Below are 24,164 nucleotides of genomic sequence, written 5' to 3'. Positions count from 1 at the left end.
GACTGAACACGAGACAAGCAATGGTCTGTAGGTGGGGTGAGGAAATGAATGAAGAGCCTCAGCATCCCTCGTTTCTCTAAACCACAGCCATTAAAAAAAAAAAAAGTTCTAGAAACACTTACTACAGGTTACATCAGACCGATGGCCCACCTTAAAAGTCTCGGCAAGGTCAATCGTCTGAGCTCACTGGTCAGGTAGCTGGGGCTACCTTGGCCGCAAACACTTCCTCCTCGACTCCAGAAAACCCTGGACCTCGCTAGCATTCCAGAGGAAGAAGGCATTGGCTTTTTAAAGGAAGTTTACTCACAGAGTCCTGAAACAGATGCCCTGGGTGAACGCGCTTCAAAGATCTGAAATCCTGACATCCGGGGTGGCGAGAGCCCAGCAACCTCTGAGCTGGGGTGACCACAGCTCCACTGACGCCCCCCCTCTACGTCTCCCTCTTCCCCCCCACCCCTCAGCCAGGTACTGCCTCCCCGAGATTCCCCACCCTCGCGGCCCTCCCTGCTGCCGGGGCTCCTGTGCGCCGCAGGCTCTCCACGCCAGGGCGCTCCCGCGGCCGCCGGGGCATCCTCGGTGCCACCCATCCCCGCGGGGACGCTCGTCCCACCGCGGGGAGCCCCAGAACCGATACTCCCGGTGCCCCTCGCCCCCGCCCCCGGACGGCTGCCCGGTCGGTGACTCACCTGGCCAGGTTGGGGAGCCGGATGATAGTAGGCTGTAGGACAGGTTGCGGCTGCCACGGGGTTGGGCAGATACTGGGACGCTCCATACGGCTGGGGGTGATACATCACCTCCGCACAACTCATGGCAGCAGGGGCAGCGGCGACCCCCGAGTGGCGGCCGTGCGCACTGGTTCCCGAGGCGCCGCTGCCCGCGCCTCCGCCCGCGTCGCGGCTCCGGCTCTGGCCGCTACTGCAACTGCGGCGGAGGCGGATCCTCCGCGGCCTTGGGCTGCGCGCCGGGCGCGGGCTGGGGAGGGGTGGGCACTCGGATGCGGCCCGGGCGCGGGCACCTTCATCTTCAGCCCCTCCGGGTGCCACCTCCCTCCCTCCCCCCCGCCCCTTCCTCTCCTCCCGCGTGCTTTACGCGAGCGCAGCTCCGGGACGCCACGCGGGTGCGGGACCCTGGCTTAAGACACCCTGGAGCCACCGCTGCCCCTGCCGGGGGTGAGGAAGCCCAGGGGAGCCGGGACACTGGTTGGCGTCTACACCCTGCACGCCCCGGGCTCGTCCTATCACCGGCGATCGGGGCTGGGCAAGGACCCAAAGGCAGGGGCGGGGGGGAGAAGCTTACAGGGGGTAGGGGAGGTTGACTGGGGAGGGAGAGCACTTTGCCTTTCCAGGCTCTGAGTTGATTTGTAACCCACCCCCTCCCCCATTCCTCACCCCACACCTACTCGGGGAGCTGGTGGGCGGGTCGCCCGTGGGTGGGGGAGGGTGGGGGAGACCCTGGGGAAGGCTGGCTGCGGATTGGAGCAAAGTTTGCAGCCCTCCCCGCCCTCCTCCCGGGATGGGACGCGGCTGGGAGGGGAATGGTATGTCAAGGATTCCGCGCCCTCCGAGCTAGGCTGGTTCCCACCCTGGTCTTTGACACCCATCACCTGACCTCCACCCAGGCTAGGGTTTCTCAATTCCTAGAAACTTCCCGCCCCCCTCCCCACCAAGATCATCAACTCAGAACCTAATCACACCTAAAGAAGGCTCCTCCATTCAAAATAGCCAGATGAGAAAGGGAACGAAGTTCTGGCAAGTGTGTGCATGTCAAAGAATGCACCGCAAGTTCATCCCCCCCCTCCGCCCCCTCTACAAGCAAACCTCCGCTTTGAATTTACAACTTCATGGCAAGCATTTTTCGTGGGCTCGCTTTTTCCTTTTCTGTTTTCCGTACAGCAGTAGAATGCATTGGGCTACTCGTCAACTATTCCAATAGAAGTCCTGTTTATTTGCAAGTGGCTTTTAACCCTATCTAAGACGAGCAGGAAAAATCTGTACACATATAAATATGCACTGATACAATTGTGGAAAAAGAATAACATTTATTTTTTTTTATTACCAATAAGCGATCTCCAGCTGTCTGGTCTTTACCTCTTTTGGAAGAACACCAATCTGTGTGACAGAGAAATCTATCTTTTCTTTTTCCCTCAGAAGAAAATTCGGTTTGGAAACAAAGGCACAGCTATGACAGTGAATTTTGTTCCCCTACAATTGAAGCCTTAAGACATCCCCCCACCATGCCTATGTCCATAGACAGACCTTTAAAGAAGTAATAAAGGTTCAATGAGGACACGAGATAGGGTCTACTCAGACAAGATTGATGTCCATCTTTCTTTCTGTACCCCATTCAGTTTCTTTCTCCCTCCTTCTCTCACTCTTGTTTTCTGGCCTACTACAGGAGAAAGGCAAGTTCAAGTAAAGCACCTGTTTACAAGTCAGGAAGAAAATTTTTAAAAAGGGGGAGGAGAGGGTAACCAGGGAATCACCCCAAACCAACACTGGCTGAACATTGATTTTGGATTTCCTGCTTCCAGAACTGAGAAACAAATAAGTTTTTGATTTTCCACTGTCCCAATCAGAGAGTTTTCTAACACATACCTATGTATATATGTATACCTACACACACACACACACACACACACACACACACACACACACAGAAATACACAAACTATAATACTTTTGCTACTCCATAGTGGCTTTTATTCACTTGCTCATTTCTACCCACTGAATATTGAATGTTATCAATTGAATGCTTTTTCCCTTAGTTCACCCTCCTGGATAGAGCCTCTTTCTAGTGCTCAGTCCTATTGATTACATTTCTTTCTACACAGATTCTTAATTTTCTCAATATGTCTCCCTTGGAATCCTGAAGAGGCTCCTTGCTGATTCCCAGGGCCTCAAGTTCAAATTTATTCTAAACCATTCTTCACAGTTTACAATCCTGTTTGGTTTTTTGTGTATGCTGTACTGAATTTGAACCTATAGCCTCATGCTTTCACTTGTTTGTTTGCTCTACCACTTGAATCACACTTCCACTTCCAGCTTTGAGTTGATTAATTGGAGATAAGAATCACACCCATGGACCATGGCTCACCTCTGTAATCCTAGCTATTCTGGAAGCTGAGATAAGAAGATCGTGGTTCAAAGTCAGCCCAGGCATGAATATCCTTGAGACTTTTATCTCCAATTAACCAGAAAACCAGAAGTGGTGCTATGGCTGAAAGGAGGAGAGCACTAGCCTTCAAATGGACATCCTGAGATCTCACCCTCCTGAGTAGCTAGGGTAATAGCTAGGATAATAGGTGTGAGCCACAAACACTCAGACAACAACCTTATTTTTAGTACTCCATCCACTGCAAATCTAGTGGTTTCCTAGAGGTTTCCTGCCTCTTTAAAAAAAAAATCCTCACCTCCCTATAATCTGCAGTTCCAATTCTTAATCATTCAATCTAGCATATAGACATGTGACCATATCCTACATGTATAGAATCATCGTGCAGATGTTCATGATTTGCAGAACCTGATATCAACAGCCAGCCCCTCCTCTATCTCTGTCTTATTTTTTACAGTCATCTTTTAAGACTTCCAAAGGAGACCATCCCCATGCATCTACTGTCAGCAGCTGCAGAACTCCACGGATATTATGCTTATCATACTGTTAATTAACAACTGAATCAGAAATTGCTATAGTCATGTCTCCCCAACATGACTATAGCTGCTTGAGAACAGGGGTGACTTTTATCTTGGAATCTCAGTCATATAATTCTAGGCTTAATAAACATTCATCAACTAACTTATTTACAAAAAAGGGAAAAGAGACAGTGATTAGTAGAAGGACTTACAAATTCATGAGAGATCTAAGCAAATATGAAGTCTTTGGAAAGTCACAACAGAACATGGTGCTAATTGTGCTTCAGACTTTCTATTCTGGAATAGAATGAACACATCTTGGTGAGATGAAATAATTTAAGAGGCTAGAGGGTAAAATGACTACATTAGGCCATGATTCTGGTTTGTGTGAGGGCAGCCTTTCCCCAACACTCTACCTAATGCCTTTATCTTCAAATAATCTAATGTATTAATTATTACTACTTTGCACAATGATGCATTCACTAATTGCCTCCTCCACTACCCTCATGGAGGAGAGTCTAGTCTCCACAAAAGAGGCAGAGGTTGTTTCTACCTCACTCAACCCCCACATTTATTATTGAAGAGATGTCAGATTCTATTTATTGACTGAGAAAAGTGAAACTAGAACTAAGGTCAATGCCTGTCCTTATTGCCATAGCATGCACGTGTCCCAAATATTTAGTTGTGTCACAAATACATAATGCATCCATATTAAACAGCATAAAATCAGCCTGGGAGGGTTTGGCAAATCATACCTACAAATACATACCTACAAATACATTAGTTATTTTTTTGAAAGATTTATTAACACTGTTTTTGTTTTGTTTTGTTTTGTTTTGTTGTGTTGTGTTGTGTTGTGTTGTGAGTCACTGGGCTTGAACTCAGCTTGGGCGCTGTCCCCAAGCTCTGCAGCTCAAGGCTACCGCCCTATCCTTGAGCCAAGTCCCACTTCCCGTTTTCTAGAGGTTAATTGGGGAGAAAAATCTCAGGTCCTTTTGTGCCCAGGTTGGCTTTGAACTTTGATCCTCAGATCTCAGCCTCCTGAGTAGCTAGATTACAGTCATGAACCACTGTACCTGGCTAACACTGATTTCTACATATTTCAAATGTCATGTTTAACAAACTATTTTTATATTTTTAACAAATGTGTTTTTTATATCTCCATTTATTCTATATTGCAATGTAGTTTAAAATGAGCACATAAAAATAAATTTTGCCCAGAATTAGAATCTAGAATGACAGATATATACATAAGAGGAGAGCTTGTGAAACTCTACCATTTGAGGTGGTTCATTTAAAAAGTTAAGACTATTTCTCTAAAGTAGAACTAAGTTGAAATTCTGGTAGGAGGTGAGATGTAACCGACCCACTTATCCTAAGCAGATAGTCAACATTTTTGACTAGTAAAGTATCAAAAAGCATCACCTCATTTAAAGATTTCATTGTTTAGGCAAGTAGATTACCTAATGAAAGGATCTTTAGAGATGGTGGCAGAACTAGAATCAAAGCCCCTTATCTTTTCATTCTTGGATCAATCTTCTTCTTATAAAGCCCTTGGAAAGATTCTCTAAGTAAATATATGTATACTTACATAATTATAGATATGTGAACATAGTCATACATATTTATGGAAGCATGCATTTATAAATACACAAAAGGAGACTTCCTGTTAGATTTCTATTTAAATGGAGGGGAGAACTTAAGAGGTATATAAGCCAAGCCAATCATATTTTGCATTAGTAACTTGCTCAGATCAGAAAATTAAACCCGACCACTAAGATACTCTTGCTATAGTGTACAGAAGAGCAATAGGTTAGAACTTGATTATGTGGGCGTCTCAGTGAATGTTTCTCCAAGTATTTGCTACTCATCTTGAAGCACTCTTCACCATTCTGTTCTGATGCAGAATCCAAGCCTACCTATATATTTACCTATTATTCTTTTTTTTTATCCAAATCACACAAATAATAGCAAAAATCACAAATGACCCTTAACGTTCTCAATTCTTCTGATTCAGGAGTTCATTCTCATTGCATTTTCAGTACCATTGACCAAGCTTCTTTGAATAGACTCAAAGTTCCAGGTGTAATTTATTGAGCTGAATCTCCAAAGTTAATTTTCAGTAGAGAAGTAAATTAGAGTGAGTTTTTCATGTATCAGAGTGTGAGGGTAAAAAATGTGGAATATTATTTACAATAAGACATCATAGATTTGTATGGATATCTCAACCTGTATATCAAACTGCTCTTCTCATCTGTCGTTAGTCACCAATAGCTAGCTTTTGGTCATTCCTCCGTCCTCACTTTAATCTCCTGAAAATATACCCAGCTCTAAGATTTCTGACTATAAGAAATATGTGTGCATCTTATCTATTCCACACATTACATGATTGTTCTAGGCAGAAGAGCATTTCCCTTGGCCCCCACACCCAAGAGATCATTACTCTGATCTCATGGAACTCATGAATGTGTTTGAGTGAGTTATATTGAAATAATATTTCATTTTGAAGCCCAGGCTGGTCTCATACTCACTATGGAGCCCAGAATACTTCTAACATGTGAGGCTCCTGCTTCAATCTCCCTGGAGCTGAGATTTACAGTACATGCTTCTCTATCCTATTTGAGATACATTATCTTACATGGCAAAAGGGAGATTAGATGATGCTAGATTAAGTCTGTCTATGAGTGGATCTTTTTTTACGTTCAATAGGAGACTCAGTACTCACTTCTTTCTCTCATTGGCTAATACTCTACTAACTGAGCCACACCTCCAGCACCATTGTGAGTGGATCAAAGGAGAAGGAGATAACCTTGATTATCTGGCTGAGCCCAATGTGATCACCAAGGTTTTTTTGAAAAGGAAACTGGAGATTCAGGAATCAGTGTCATATTGATGCAAAGTTTTTTTTTTGTTGTTGTTGTTATTGTTGTTTTGTTTTCCTTGTTGGTTGTGGGGCTTGACCCCAGGGCCTTGGTGCTGTCTTAGAGGTCTTTTTGCTCAAGGCTAGTGCTCTACCACCTTGAGCCACAGCTCCACTTCCGGTTTTTGAGTGGCTAATTGGAGATAAGAATCGCATAGGGACTTTTCTGCCCAGACAGTCTTCAAACTGAGATCCTCAGATCTCAGCCTCCCTGAGTAGTTAGGAATAAAAGCATGAGCTACCAGCCCCTGGTTTTGTTGGTTTGTTTGTTTAAAAAAGACTACAAGACTTAGAAAAATCATATTAAGTGAAGTAAGCCAGACATAAAGGAACTTAGGCTCAATGGTTTCCCTCATTTGTCGTAATCAGTAGAAACCTTGGGCTCTACTAGCAGAGATCTGCAATAGAGCAAAACCTTGATACAGAAGGCCATATAGTATGAAGCTAATTGGAAGAACCTCCAGGATATTGAAACAAAAGCCATATAACGAATGATTGTTGTCCTTAATGTACTATGTTGTCTCTCATCTCCTTTGCTGTCCCTTGGTTATCTCATATTGGTATAGTATCTCACTTTGTTATCTGATATATTGAATTTATTTGTATTTGGTTATTTGAAATTTGATAGGGAAGGGGGGAAAACCAAGACGGGGGGGGGAGGGGGGGGTAATGGGTACCAAGACATGTGAAAGGGTATCAATGTATGTGAATTAATGCACCTTCTATCTGGCAAATATCATGTAACCCTTTTATTAATTACAATAAAAATAAAAAATAAAAGACTACATGTCATCACTGACTTAGAAAACATAGGTATTTAAGAGCACAGAATCTAGGCTAGAAAAGCAAAAGAAATGATTTCCAATGGAGCCTCCAGATAGCATGCAGTGCTACTTACATCAGTAATGAGATGTCTTGCACTTTTGACCTCCAGAAACATAAGATAAAGAGTGAGCCTTGTTTCAAGTCACTATGTTTCTGGTACTTGGTTGCATCATCCACCGTAAAACAATACAAGTGTGTCTGAGGCAAGGGAGTCTGGAGGGAAGACCTAGGATGAAGAAACCCCTGTTGCCCCTTTGCCTAAGAAAGTGTAAGAGGGCTAACGGAAGTGGACTTCAAAGCCTGGAAGAGACTCAGACTACCTCTAAGAAAAGTGTCAATGGTGCCAATAGAATAGAAAGAAAAATAGGAGGTCCAAATTCACAGATAAAACATGAAGACTGGTATAGTGTTTGCCTAGTACGCACCAAGCCCTAGGTTCAATTCCTCTGTACCACATACATAGAAAAATCTACAAGTGGTGCTGTGGTTCAAGTGGTAAAGTAGTAGGCTTGAGAAACTCCAACTCCAAGGACAGGGCCTAGGCCCTCAGTTCAAGCCCCAGGACTGGGGAAAACAACAACAGCAACAACAAACCAAAAAACATTAAGACCTAATGCATTAACCATTGTGCTTCATGTCATCTGCGTGAAAGGGTAGTCCTCCATATTTGTCAAGGTTACTGCTTCTCTGCCCCATGTACAATAATTACTTCCTATCTTCTCAAATTTTCTTTTATCCTTCAAACTCACTTTTCTTCACTATTTCCCTTTCCATGTACTATTTTACTTCATCTCACCATGAAAATTTATTCAGATCACTAGTTATGGACCCATTGACAGGCAAACCTTACCATACTAACCTCTCCACATTTTATGTTCATGGATTTTGACCTTGTGGATTACTCTCCTTGAATGACTCTCCTCTTGATATCTTTGCAAGGCATTGTCCTGTTTTATATACTTTTAAAAAATGTAGATATTCTTTCTCAGTCTCCTTTGCTAAATCCTCTTTTCTTGAACTTTAAATATTGAGTTTGTTCCTTTCACATTCTGCTCTATATTCTTTCAATCTTTGAATCACCTCTAAATGAATGCAACATAGAAGATTAATCTCTGAACCAGAATGTTTCAAAGAATGTCTAACATTTCCAGTAAAAAATATCTTACATGGAAGTTTTAAAATTAATAAATGAGGGCTGGGAGCATGGCCTAATGGTAGAGTGCTTGCCAACCATGCACAAAGCTCTGGGTTCAATTCCTCAGTACCACATGCACAGAAAAAGCTACAAGTGGTTCTGTGGCTCAAGTGATAGAAGGGTAGCCTTGAGAAAACCCAAACAGAGTGCTCAAGCCCTGAGTTCAAGCCCAGAACTAGCAAAATGAATAAATAAATAAACTAAATAAAACAATTCCATATTATATTATTATTGTAGTTCAAATACTTAATTTATATTTCATCCCAGTAACTTTTTTTTACTCCAGAAAATTTTTGCCAGTACCCCATAATGATCTCAACAAATAATTTGATCATCATGGAAAAGATTCCCTTTTCTTAGTTCAATCAGTTATCAAATAAAGTATTTTTCATATTTAAAAAATATGCCAAATTAAAATGTGCCTAAATCCCACTTAGCAGGGTAGCATAATGCAGGCTCAGAAGGAGGGAATTTAAATCAGCTCAGCAGATAATAGATTTGTGTCTTCCATCTATTCTTAGTCTTTGCTATCAACTTAAAGATGAATATAATATTTATAATTTTTCCTCCTATCCTCTTGCATCTAAGTGAGACAGAAAGCAGAGGTTTAGGGTTGATTTACAAATACTATAAATAAAATTAGTGGTGAGCACCAGTGGCTCATGCCTGTAATCATAGCTACTCAGGAGGCTTGAGATTTGAGGATCAGGGTTCAAAGCCAGACCAGGAAAGAAAGTTTCTGTGAGACTCATCTCTCAACTAACCACTACAGAACAGAAAGTGGATCTGTGGCTGAAAATGGTAGAGCACTAGCCTCAAGCAAAAGAAGCTCAGGGACAATTCTCAGGGCCCCAATTGAAGCCATACAACCAATAAAAATATTAATAATAATAAATATATAAAATTAATAGGATAGAATTTGACTTGTATATCAAAATATGTTTATATCCCTGTCAGAAGCCTACCTTGGACATTTATAGAATATATAAAATATATTCTACATTTAAAAGTGTATTTTATTTCTAAAAGATGTATTATAAGACATCTAAATCCAGAGAGAGAGAGAAAGAGAGAGAGAGAGATGGAAGCATGATTCACAAGGTAAAGCCCTTCTCTAGAAATCACACTGCCATGAGTTCAAACCCCAGTAACCACCAAAACCCCCATAATTTGCAAATCTTTTCAAATACTCTGATGTAAAACCACAAACCAACTGGTAACATTGTGATTCAAGGCAGGCTGTGGAGTAGGACATGTGTAGATTGCACATGAGACATGCATTTAGTCATGCCTTTTGCATTACTATAGTCTATTCATCATGGAAAGAATAAATAGGTTACTCTGAAATACTGTTTTAAATATTGATGCAAGTATTCCTTGCAGGGTTGTTGTTTTTTTTCCTGATTTATTTAACATGTAGTAAATTGACTTCTCTTATTGACTCCTCTTATTATGGTTATTACATTAGAGTAATGAGGTAAAAACATACCAATACACAACTTAACCTGCAAAATAAGAAAATAAGAAGGATGGCACTGGTGGCTCACACTTGTAATCCTAGCTACTCAGGTAGTTTGAGATCTGAGGATTGAGTTTCAAAGCCAGCCCAGGCAGAAAGTTCTCATGTGACTCTTATCTGCAGTTGACTACTCAATAACTGAAAGTGGAACTTGGCCCAAAGTGGTAGAGCACTGGTCTTGAGTAAAAGAGCTCAGGGCACAGTGGCCAGGCCCTGAGATCAAGCCCCACAACTCACACAAAAAATAATAAGAGAAATGATAGATATGTTAATGGGCTAGATTTGATCATCTCACAATGTCTACATAATATATATACATATATATATATATATGTTTACACCCCATAAGTACAGGCAATTATTATATATCAAATGAAATAAAATATTTTAAGATACTGAATTATTGAAACAAGCATTCAGTAATAATTATTTATCCATGTACTGTTAACAACTTAATTACTAATAAAAATTGCAAAGCAGTATCACTCAAGTGTATAATGGGATCATCTTTTCTCATGGAAAGCAATGACATGGTAATAGTTCAGTGTGTACCTTGAATTTGTGCTTTATTTTCGTAGTAGTAATGACAGATCCAGGCTGATTCAAATCCATTCTCACTGTCAGCCTCTGACAAGTGGAACGCACTCGCTTGAAGTCTGGTCTGGTAATGAGGATGGCTCTGTCCATGGAATGGAACATAGCTAAGTCAGCCAGGGAGGATTAAACTCTTGATCTTGGCATCATTAGCACTTTGTTCTAACCCACTGGGCTAACTAGCCACAGACAAAGACCAATTGGACTAATAAGTCACAGCAGCTAGAAGGATCTGGTTTGCATTTATTTCTCATTTTTAATACATTAGTTTTATAATTTGATTTAAATATTTTAGAGTAAATGAAGCCAAAGGTCCATGTTGCTGTCATTCGGAAGACAGAAAACAGAAAACCCACACAGACTTGCAACAAGCACTAGGGACAAAGTGTCACCATTAGCTATACTCTTGCTTTGCCCAAGAGGTATTCAGCAAGAATACTGAGAGAAAAATCACAATTCTTATAATAATTTGCATTTAATAAGTATACAATTGGCTATATATTAAGGTTTCCCTCCCACTTTTAAGGCCAGTAACTTCTTAAGGGGAAAAAGAGTTAACTTTGTTATTGTTGCTGTTCCCCATTTTCATATTTTTGTTTGCTCAAAAAATGACATATACATACATCCTCAAATTTTAAAACTTAATTGAATCCCAGCAACCCACTTCATTCAGACTGTGTGCAGTGGAGAAGATATCTAAATATTACTGTTTCTGTGTTTCTCACTGCTTGGAATATATTTTTTAAAATTCCACCTACTGCCAAAGCCCATTTAAAGTAGCACCTGCCTTATCCATGGTATCCTAATGTTTGAAAATTGACTTCCTTTATAGCATTGCAATTTGTATTACCTTCACTTTATATTTGGAGACTTGATTGTATGCAATTAGAATTATTGCTCTTTATGTTGCTCTGATCATTTCAATTATGATAATTACCTCCTTTATAAAAAGATAACTTCCTTGAGGGAAAAGGCAGTTAAATACATTGCTGGTGACTCATCCAGCACCAAAGGTAAGGACTAAGTGTAAACCTGCTGAGCTTAATTTCAATTGAATAGCTCTATCTGATCTGTGAAAGCTGAATGCTGTGGAATTGTTAGTTTATCAATGTTTTCCTCATGCTCTTCCTTTGGTCTCTCAGTCAGATAAAGACATAGATGAGAAACATATTTGATATGGGTTTTACAGTTCATCTTTCATATATCTTTAAGTAGATGTCCCTATCTTTTTAAGCCATCAAATAATGGTATATTGTAGGATAATACTTTTTTGAGATTATCTAACACACTATAAACTTGATCATGATAATGGAGTAAGGAGACAATAATAATAGTGATGATAATGATCATAATCATAATTAAACTTTCAAGCGCCTACAATATTCTTGGATGGTTGTAAATGCTTTATAATATATTAGTTCATCAAATCCACAGGCACCTCACGAGACCAGAGGAGTAATTATCTCCATTATATATACTAGGAAATAAGGGTCCCATATAATCCACTGATTTGATATCATTATCTAAGCAAGCATTTGTCTGCACAGTCCATCTCGTATAAAATGTGCCTACTATGTTCAAAGTGGAGAGTGAACACTATTGATACATAATTTAAGTACCTCTAAATTGTTTTACCCATTGTATTAAGAAGTTCCACAGGCCCTTTTCTGTTGTTCTTACCAACAGAACAATTAAAACCATCTTTTTTTTTTTTTTTTTTTTTTTCCAGTCCTGGGCTTGAGCTCAAGGCCTGAGCACTGTCTTTGGCCTTTCTCAAGGCTAGAACTCTACCATTTGAGCCTCAGCACCACTTCCGGCATTTTTTTTTTCTATGTATGTGTCTTCGTGCATGCTAGGCAAGCACTCTACCACTAGGCCAAACTCCCAGCCCAAGACCATCTCTTAAGTCTGCAATAACGCTCTGTTTTGTAAATGGCACTGATCTTTACCAAAAAAAAAAAATTATTCTGTATGGACTCTTTTGTTGAACTTTCAAGGAGACAGGAAACACAAAAATAAACAAATCAGGATAAAACAGTACTTCAGCTGCCTCAACACATGCCCAGTTCTCTCAGAGTATCCAAATATAAGTTTTGTTCTTTCTTAAAAATGAATAACTGAAATAATGACATGTCTGCTGCCAAATTTATGAAACCAAATCTCATAAATGCTCAGTGACTGAACTGTTTGTTTCTATTTTTCCTGGAAGCACATCATGCTCGCTATGGATAATAACAAATGTTTACAAAAAAAGTAAAAGTAATTTTAGAGCATTTGATATTTGGGTTAGAGCATTATCAACTTCAGATATGCTAAGAATATGAGAAAACTCATGTGAACACATGGGCGAGATAAGGAAATGCAGGAGCTATTCTTGGGAAATATGAGATATAATATTGAACACTGTTGCTTTAAGTTCAGGAAATATGCAGAATCATTAGAGTATTACCACCACAATTGTCATCTCTGGATCCAGTCAGGTTGTTATTATCTAGATTAGAAGGGGATAATAGTGATCCTCTACTGAATCTGTTTCTATGGTTGAAATAGTCTGGGTGGTTCTTTAGACAGATCAAACCCTACTGTCTCTTCATACCCAAGGACAAAATACAGTATCAAATCACTTGTGTTGCCTTTCAAGTTTTTGATAAAGGCACAGTAATGATGATGTGCTCACAACAACTTAAATATTACAAAGCATTTTCCCCAGCACTTACCTCATGTAATAGCCTCGTTCTGTCCATAAGAAATTCATGATACATTATATATACATATATTATAATAATTTTGCTTTATGAGAGAAAATTAATATGGAGTCAAATTCAGAAGGATGAGACATGAACCTTAGATCATCTCAGTTCAATTCAAATACCTTTTCCAATCATGAGCAAACTGTTTGCAGTTGCGTATTTTCACACTGTGTCCCGCAAATACGGAAGCACTGACAGTCTTTATTCTAAGACCCAAGGTATTCTCTGTCCCAGCAACTGGTTATGCTGAAAGCACACAAAAAAGCAACTTTAGTACATCACTAGTCAATTCAGTCACTTCAAGATTTTCTCAAATTATTTGGGTAGTGATTTGTGGTTAAAATAGATTGACATGTCTGTTTTCTTCTTTTCCTGTCAACATTCTCAGGAAGCCGCTGTCTTTCAGCATGCCAGAACACAATTATGCTGTCTAACTTTTGTTGCTCCTTTTCACATCTAAAGAAGCTAACCCTAAGGATGAAGATGAGAAAAGAGGGTAGAGGATAAAGAGCCACCTACCTCTCAAACCTTTCCCATGTCCAAGTTTCTGGTCTCTTCCACAGCACTTACCTATCTCTATGAGTCCAGAGAGTTCAGATCCCTTCAAAGGCAAGAAAAACTTGATTTTCAAGTATTCGTGTATGGCTTTTAAAGCTTAAAAGCCAGGAATTTGATGTTTTCCTTCTCTAGTTTCCACAGTTGTTATTTACCTTGAGGCAAGGCCGGCCTGAAGCCTTGAGGCCTGAGTGGAGGAGAGGTGACAGGCTGAAATGGAATGAGGAATTGCGAGCATTGGTTAATACTTTAGAAGATCTTCCTGTGTCCTATAAATCTCAGGGGATGATATAAAATTAAGAAGAATATGAGATCTCTAGAATTCAAATAACGGGATACTGAGGTACAGAATTTACTTCTTACAATTAACTGTCAGTAACAACTTGAAGGCTGCTCAGAGGAAAAGAAAGAACATGATCAGGTACTGGGTGATTTTGAATGAGGCCTGATTACATGAATTATGATATTCAGCCTCGAAAAATAGAAACTAAAGGAAAATAGATGGTTTCACATTTATCTGTCATGCAAATACAATGAGCAAGTATTTATCATTCTTAATGCTTGCTCCAATGGAATAACAAAAGTCAAAAATTATTTTGATTATTATATTTAATTAATTAATTTATTCATTGCACAACTGGGATTGAACTCCGGGCCTTGTACTTGCTGAAGAAGTCTTTTACCATTCCAGCTCTAACCTCAGTTCTTTTGCTTTTCTTAATTTGTTTTTCCTCAAATAGAACCTTGTGCTTTTCCTATGATCTTTTTACTTCTGTCTTCTGAGAAGCTGAGACTATACCTTAGCATCTTCCCAGCTGAAAGGATTAATTCAAATAAATGAACTTTTGCACAAACTCATTTTACTTCTGGATAGAGTCACAAGGTAGGCCAGCTTCACCTTACTAAATGATAAGGTGAAGAAATAAGTCTTTTTTCACTACTGTTGTGAAATTCTTTTATAAATACAGCATACCTTGTTCTATCTTAAATCATACAGTAAAGAAGAATTTCTGAAAGCTCAGGTCCAGTAGTGAATTGGATTTTTAGGCAAAAACATTTTCATATTTTTCAAAGAATATGAATCTTCAATGAAATAATATACTCATGTACACAATTATTTTAAAATATGCAGATGTTATATTTATTGAGTACATTCAATGTGCCATTGATTCTGGTATGCACAAGAGAAAAAACTGTGAGATTAACATGGCCTGTGAACAATGTCTAGTAGCACTCCTGATTAGTTAATACGGATGCTTGCTTCTGATGTACAATTTTTAGAGTTAACTCAGCACATTAATAAAATATTGCTATCCCTTTTATATGCATAATAATGTATATATACATATACACAGTTTGTGTTTATAAAGATAGGCTTACATTCTTTGTTACTGGGTACATAATTGTTAAAAGTTTGAGACTATTCTAACTTCTTACCTTGCTCTAGATTTGTGGATACTAATAGAAGGAAAACATATTCAAAGCAAAGGAGAATTTAGTATTTGTAGTAAAAACAAAAGCAAAAATAACATTTGTACTTATTTCCTGAGCCTCACTTCCTACAAAGGAATGTATGTAACAAAAACCAGGTGACCTCTGGGTAACAGTTAGTTAGGGAAGAAATCCTAAGTACAGAAAATTTCAGTCTTTTAGAAAGAAGTGCAAGAAAGCCTATTCAAATATTGTCCCAGAGGAAGACATTGGTTCTGTATAAAGAACACCCATACAAGTGTGTGTGTGTGTGTGTGTGTGTGTGTGTGTGTGTGTGTGTGTGTGACAGCAGGTTTGCTGCTTTCAACATAAACATTTCTGTTTCCACAACTTTGCATATAAAGACAGACACTAAATTTCCAAGTTGTTCTCTACACAACTGTCAGAGCTGTCTAAAAGGGTAAAACAAAGGCCTAGCAGTGCTTCGGATAACAAGACACAAAAAAATACTAGAAATCAATTGAGAATCCAAAAGATTTCCAGCTACCCTAAACCAAATTCCGTTTTTCATTACCACATCATGATTGCCTGATCAACCAAAGAAAGCAGCATTTACTGATGTCTTATCGTATTTTAGGACTTTAAAAACCACTTTGAATGTAAATTTACTTGAGTCTAACAGTTCTAAGACAAACACCAATATTATTTTCATTGCATGTATAAAGAAACTAAAATCTGATGAGTTCAAAATTTCTTTCAATATCATAGAAATAACAGAAGATGAAGCCTAAATGTGCTCTTGTTGACTAAGTGAATTTAAAAATAATTATAAGCAAAGTGGCTGTGATTGTAAATATAAAATTATGCACTAAGATTTACACAAAAGTTTGAAGAAGATGCAGTTCTGACTCTAAACCTAATATGCTCATAAAAGATTAAATTCAGAATGAATAAATGTTGTGACATTGCCCTTCAATTTCTTTATGCACCCAGGGATATTCAAGGAAATCTATGATGCCACATATCTAATTTATGATTTACTGAGAAGTCTAAATTTTCCCAGATTGGCAAAACTACAGGGCAAAAGACAGATTGTTTTTTAAAAATATGGTAATGTATTTCGTAGTTATTGTTCTTGGTGGTATGTTCATTGGCAGGACATTAAAAACAAATAGAATGGTTCTGTCTTATTAGCTATGTAATAAATGCACAATGGAAAAACTAGCTCATGTCTTAAACAGGAAGAAGTAATTTCTATGCTATGTAACTGTCCCTGGACAGAGATAGGACTATAGCTGCACAAAGTATATACTGCCCTGTCTTAAAATTTATTTTTTAAGAATACACCCCATTTTTTAATTTGACTCTCCCTCATCATAGATGGTCTCTTTTGCCAAGTTTGTCAATATAAATTAGTATGCATGTATTTATGTTCAAAGGACTCCAAAGTAAATATTACTGCATGACAAAAAGGAAAAAAATTGAAAATTTAGAAAAAATAAATGTAAATATAATTCTACATCCATACATGGGACTGAAATCACCTTTGATTGTACATTTTCTTTTACTCTTGAAAAATGATTTATTGAGCCAGGCAATGGTGGCTCACACCAGCTTCCTTAGGAAGCTGAGATTGTTGAAATTGACAAAGGAAGTCATCTTGGGCACAAGAAATGACCCCAAGATCTCTTCTGAAGGAAGAGCTAGACATGGTGGCACGAGCCTGTTTTCCTGCTTATGGCAAGCAGAGCATAAGTGCGTTTTGCTAATGTACATGCCTGGGCAGAATAGCTAGGATTATAGGCACAAGCCACTGGTTTCTTATTCTTCTTTTCTCATTGTCTTCCTCATCCTTCTTTTTCCTAGTCTTCCTCCTCCTTCTCTTCTCTCTTCTGTATTAATATGTTCATATCACTCGAAACATATACATAAGCATGTATGTTTATATCACATAAACATAGACATACATACATGAGTATAATTTCTTGCTGCCTCATCATCATCATGGAATATGTAACATGGCATTATCTATTAATTAAAGAACTTTCTTCACATCTAAGCATGTGTGTAGTTGGTTGGTTAGGTAAAGGAACACATGTGAATCTCATCAGTACAACACTGCAGTTGTCTGGAGTCAATAAATAAGGTGATTTTTATGTATTGTCAGACTGTTAAAATGTTTAAGGATGAGAAAAAGCTGGAGATCGAGTAGGCTTATAAACTGTTAGTGCTACAGAATCTTCCAGAGTAGTTGTTTGACTTTCAAAAGAAAGAGTTGAGGAAGAAAGAAGCAGAGACTTGACTAATTCATAAAAAGTAAGGTAATACTTAAATTTGAATATTCTTTTAGTTGTAGACTACTAATTTCTGCCTCTTAACATTTGCATATTTGACAGCTGCCTATTTTATTATAGTTTTTATTATCTTTAATAAGTTGCACAAAAGGTTTACATTCAAGAAATCTGTAAGTATAATGTATCGTCATCAATGTCACCTCTTTTATTATTCTCCTCTGTCATTCTGAAGCCAATCCCTTCCAGTTTTATAGGCTAGGCATACAATGTTAGGACACATTCTCCTTCCTTTTATAGGTCCATCCATTTCCTTGAAAATGGGGTACTGTCATTCTTCCCAATGGATGAGCAAATATTCCATTTTGTATGTATTTCATTTTCTTGACCCATTCATTTATTGAGGGGCACCTGGGCTGTTTCCATACCTTGGCTATGGTGAATAGTACTGGAATGAATGGGGTTGTCCTCATGTCTTTACTGTACCCTGATTTGTAATCTTTCAGATAAATGCCTAAGACTGGTATCGCTGGATCATAGAATTGTTCTATGATTAGTTCTTTTAAGAAATTTCTAAGTGGCATTTTCTGAAGTCTTCTTTTATTATGTCTTCTATCCCTTAAATTGTTTGTGAATTAGGAAATAAAAAATGAAAAACAACAGACTCGCATGCATGTATAATTCACATTTATTAGCTAAAAGGTGGCTGTCAATGTCTGTTATTCACTTGGCTTAAGGAAAATGGTTAGACAAGAAGAGTCAGAAAGTTGTATATACAGGAAATTCATTTCAATAACTGGATTTTCTCCAGCAAAGAGCTTGCAACCTTGATCTAGATTACAGGAACTAGATAGGAAAGTCAGAACATATAACATTTCTTTTCTGATACCATGTATTTAGTGCCTAGAACATACTTAGTACCTACCAATCAAAAGATGCAATAGTGTTACTCTTCAGTTTGTCATCCACAAAAGAAGACTAAGTATTATAATTAATAAAGAATTTCTTTAAATATCTAGACTAGTACAATCCACACTGAAGTATACAAGAGTATTTAATATATAATACTCCTAACCTCACCCTTCCAGAAAATGAAGAGAAAGAGTAGCAGGAGAAAGAAGAGGAGGAGAAGGAGGAAGAAGAGGAGGAGGAAGAGGTGAAGGAAGAAGAAGAGAAGGAAGATGAGAAGGAGAAGAAGAAGAAGCTGCTATGATCTGATGTGAGTTGTAATTTGTTTTATTTTGCATACTTAACAAAAAACTAATCTAGGTGTTTATCTTAATTCATTAGTTCTTCAGTTAAATTTGCTTGTAAATTTATGTAAGACTTTTAATCAAAAACGATGATTTGAGCTATTGTCCCTATACTATTATAGTTTGTATGTATGATCTAATGAATAATTCATGAAAATAACAAAATAATCCTTTACCTCTTTATTTTCAATATGTTTGTATTATCTTTATATGAGAGAAGGGAAGGGAAGAGAAACAAAAAGAGAAAAGTAGAGAACTCTCAATTGTATTTCATGCTTTTTTTTCCCTCTACCAATCCTGGATAATTGTTTGTTCTTGAATAATGCATGCCAGTTGAATTTTCATATGCTCATATAATTTATAAACTGCTAGAAAGCAATTTTGCCTTCCACAAATTAAAATATGATGCCCATTAAAGTGTAGCATTCTTTATTTAGATTATGCAGTATTTCTTAGGGAATGGGAATGACTCAAAAAGCTTTTTACTTTATTCATGCCAACTCCTCTTATAAAACACCAAGACCAGAAAATCCATGGTAGACAAGACACATGGAGGATTATTTTATTTTTGTAATTTTAATTTATATTATTTTAGTGTCAGGGTGATGTATAGAGAGGTTACAGTTACATTACTTCTTGAACAGTACTGATCCTTCAATGATTTTCTCCCACTTTACTTCCTCCACCCTCTCTCATTTCTTAAAAATACAATAAAAATTTAATTGTAAAATTAAAGAGTGAAATGGCATTAACAATGATAGGTCTAAATTGGAGGCTTTTTGTGTTTGCTTTTCCTAGTGCTACGATTTTCTCTTTTCATGATTGTCTTTCATATTCATCATATTAAATTCCATTGTTATTCCTTTAGAGACACCTTTAAGATTAAGATCACATTTTGTATTCTTATATTTTTAAATTAAATCATTCTTATATTCTTTTCTAATATCATTTGTAAGGTATACCCTTTCCATTGCAATTTGATATTTATTGATGGAATTGTGATTTCATCAGCCAGCTTGAGAACTGACTTGTAAACCCAATCCATTTATGAAATAACAGTTGGAAAATTATTGCACATCTACTTGATGTTGTTCAAAGACCTGTAAGCCATGGGTCTAGGCACTTCTTTCAGTATGACTCACTTGCTATGTACTACCATACAAACAGTATCATTTGTAGTGTTATACTGATTTATACCTTAGATCTTTGTTACACTTCCTTGCTAATTTTTGTTTTTTATCACCTCCATGCCAACAAATGTATCAAGAATCTGAAAGTTCCTAAGCTACTTTCTCAACCAGTAAAGTTAGTAGGTGAGAAAATTGTATATATTTAAATGAATCAATATAAACTATTTCAAAATTTTCAGTTCCATAGCATCATATATTCATAAAAACTGTTCTAGTAAAACCTGAGTGCCTATTGCCCCCAAATAAGATTTGGAAGATAAGATTTCAACTTCTACTTTTTATTGTGTTCTCTCATATAACATAGGAAATAAAACTTCAAACTTAACTGGGAATCTGTTTTTTGTTTGTTTGTTTTTTGCTTTGGCATTCTTAACAAATATACTCAGTAGAATGGTCATCTTTCTTCCTCAATGAGCACTGTAAGTTACATATAGTAACAAGTGTTGCCCATTTATTATATTTCAGTCAATTAAGTAGCTGTTGTAAAAAAAAATCACTTTGGACACATGATGACTCTGAGGCTCAGGTTAAAAAACTTGCTTAGAGTCACACATTCTGAAGTCACAACTCTGCTTTATTGTCATATCTCTAGGTATACAAGAACAGAGCCCATTCTCCTAACCTCTACAAAATACCAGCTCATCCAACACAATCTAAACTGTTGAATGTGCTGTGGGCTAATGGAGGAGCAACAGACGGACTTCTCTCATCAACTACTTAGATACCATCTTATTAATCCAGAGAGCACAAAGTCAAAACTCAACACTGGATTTCTAAAACACCAAACGGATTTCTGAAATTCCCTAAGGGAATTGAGGACTTTCAGCTACTGAGATGCCTATGCTATAGTATTACCATCTAATTGGCTATGAACTAACTCCTTGAGACTCTTGTATAACACATGCAAAAACAAATCTAAATATATTTCGTTTCCTTATGTCAATGAAATAGATACTTCCTCAGTGACAAAAATATCAACACAACCAATTTTTCTTGAGGCTTTAGGAAGATTTGCATGATGCATGTCATTTTTTTTTGTAATGGAAACTGTCAATTAACAATCACTGAGGGCTCTCTACTAGGACCTTGTAAATCCTACTTAAATGAATCCCATTTAATGGAACGTAATTACTTAGGAGGTCTTTTGTAAGTATTAATTCTAATTTCACTGTCTTCTGTTTAAATAGTTTGGTGACTCAAAATATTTTTTTAAATTCCATATAAGAGGCAGCTTGGATATAGTAATGGATTAAATAACTTATTTAACATAGTTAAAATATTAGATTCAAAGACAGCCCAGAAAATTTAACATAGATCACATGCCAGAATATGGGCAGTAATGTTTATTGCACTTAATTATCACTTTAGAATCATCACACAAGAAAAGTTGACTCCTTAAATTTCATGCAAAGTGAACTTTTGCTCCTTCATCACTATATGACTTTCATCAAGTAACTGGTCTAATAAATCTATTTGAAAATGGTTCCTATCCCTCACTGAGACCATTTATGTTTTCTGCTGTTTGTTTAACTCAGCTTTCTTGCTTTTCTCACTCCCTCCATGCTATTTTCTTAAAATCCTCTCACTTACCACATAGAGGGATAAGCTGTCTCCTTTCTCTGCTGTAGTACCTGGAACACAAAGTCAACAGGTCAGGCTTTTGAGTCATAGAGGCTTGAGGTGCACCCCCTGTTCTATTAGCTAAGTCTCAGAATTAATGATGAATCCATTCTCTCTTTCAGTGCATTCACTTCAAAACTCAAAATGATAATAGCACCAAATTCATGTGGTTGATGTGAATGCTAAATAGGCTTTACATGGAAAGTGGAGGCAAAGAGTAAGATGCCAAAATGTAAAATAATCATTATCATTATTATCAGCTCCCATTGAAAATCCAAAAAGAAGAATGTAATTTGATAAATGAAAAAGGAAAAAAATGATTTTTTTTTCCTTTTGGATTATACTTTAATCTGACCCTCTCAACTTTCCTATTAATAAGATGCCTCTAAGGTTAGTACTTCAGCTTTCAAAATACAGCACAAGAAAGCTATTAAAGCTCATAATATCTATGAAAAACCCTGAGTAGTAAACATTGCTGACTCTGTTTCCTTCTACCTGTTTTATACAATTTACTAAGTATTTATCATTAGGCTAGATTATCAAAAGTATACTTTCCCAGGCAGAAATATTCCCTTTATTTTAATGAGAAAACTAAGCATTTCCTATTTGGCTAAAATTGTTAGCATTATATTTTGCACTATGGACACAACCTCACTTCTTTCCAACTATATATATATATATATATATATATATATATATATATGCAACGTGGCTGAGGGATGACTTCACTAATCTGATATCTGAAATAAATTTATTCCTAATGTGAAATCACAGGAAAGGTTACTATTATGTATATTACAACATAGGATTACCAGTCTATGATTAAGATTATAAAAACACATTTAGTAGAGCCTCAATCTGGTTATTAAAGAACTAACCATTTTAAGTCAACAGTTCTTGATCAGAAGCAAAATCCATACCATATGAGTACAACTCCTGTAAAGAGTATAAATTTTGAGCTTTGATTTAAACAGTGAATATTAAGCCTCAGATTGCATGAAGTTTTCTTAGGATGAATCCAAAGCTAAATTGCTTAGGTCTGTTTAGTTTACTTTCTCTAATCTCTTGTGTTGCTGTATTTTTCAAAGCACTGTGGTCACCAATGTCAGCTCCCTACAAGAGCAGCTGATGGATCTCAAGTTGCTGAGCAACAGCTTTGCTGTTAAGTTTCTAGGCGACATGGTCTGCATATGGTCAGAATTAAACTTTGTTGTAGTCCGCTGCATTGGCTGTAGTAGAAAATTTATCTCCTCTTTGTTATTCTTATTTTTTACCTTTAAGTTTCAATATTATTTGCTTGTAGTGTATGATCTCTTATTAAATTTTCTACTATAAGGAAAGGTTTAGGGCCTGAAGAAAATGACAGTGTGAGAAATGACCAGTACAATGCTGGATATTGATCTCCATGGAGAGTCAGATGTATTGAGAGTACACATAGTCTCATTTTATTGCTTCACCAAAAATCACACACACACACACACACACACACACACACACACACACACACACACACTCTTCCCTTTGTCAAGAATATCAAGAATACTCTCCCAGCACAGAAGATTGACGGAATACGTGATAAAATGGAAACTGCCACTTTTCCACACATTAGGTAATTCTTTAATCAAGCTGAGTTAATGCCCTACTGAGGAAAACCCAAGCCTCGCTCCCTTTTGTTATCAGCAGGACTGGAGTTGCAACCCCACAAACATGGTGAGTGTAAGCAGTGCTCTGCTGTGACTCTGGAATGCAGTAGGGCTTGCAAAGCTTGTAGCTCTTAGAGATCCATCTCCACTCTGCTGACTCCTGTTTAGGGACTGTGAAGCTGGATCTCTCCACGTTGGCTTTCTCAATTTCCTATAAATTCTTCCAGGCTGTTTAACACAACATAATCTAGTCCAGGAAGTTGAACTCACCACTGCTTTTCTTTCATCAACACAGGTAAAGTACCTGAGAACATAGTGCCTAGGAATAGATGAATGATTCATTTACATGGTGAACATCCCTTTTGTTCTCTAGCAGACTAGACCTTCATTTATAGTTTATAACTCATTCCTGCTAAGAAAATCTAGTGCTATTTCATACCACTCTTCAGCTCACCAAATGGTAATTTTTTCCATTGTTTTTCTTCCGAACCTTCATTTTTCCTCCCAGATGAAATTCTGAAGTCATCGTTTCTGTGTAAATGGCATGAGAAAGACATATGTGGCTATTGCAGATTCTTAGGTTTCTGTCTCACCTTCATTTTATTTGTAACACCACTATATCTTCTTTTCTCTAAGATCCTCTTCTGACTCTGCTTCCAAGATCCTAACTCAGAGATAGCACAATGGTGTTGGTTAATAAAATTTTCAGAATGAATTAAAGACACTTTTGTTTGGAAACACAATTTTAA

General features: G+C 37.5%; 1 protein-coding gene across 3 annotated transcripts in view; it reads right to left on the bottom strand.

Annotated features, from left to right (window-relative positions):
* Vgll3 (vestigial like family member 3) overlaps positions 1–1,101 on the bottom strand; it is a 38,884-nt gene extending 37,783 nt beyond the window's left edge. Inside the window, exon 1 of one of the 3 annotated variants that reach the window (XM_090347839.1) lies at positions 687–1,101. In XM_090347839.1, the coding sequence (XP_090203965.1) occupies positions 687–809 (123 nt within the window). In that variant the 5' untranslated portion in view covers positions 810–1,101. The remainder of the gene's footprint in view (positions 1–686) is intronic. The other 2 variants (XM_090347830.1, XM_090347848.1) reach the window with 2 other exon arrangements.
* Between the last annotated feature and the right edge of the window lie 23,063 nt (positions 1,102–24,164).

This window comes from Megascapheus bottae, chromosome 1 (genome assembly GCF_031878675.1).
Source record: "Megascapheus bottae isolate mThoBot1 chromosome 1, mThoBot2.hap1, whole genome shotgun sequence".
Lineage (NCBI taxonomy): Eukaryota > Metazoa > Chordata > Mammalia > Rodentia > Geomyidae > Megascapheus > Megascapheus bottae.
The sequence above is the reverse complement of the archived record's forward strand: the minus strand, read 5'-3'. Positions and strand labels throughout refer to the sequence as shown.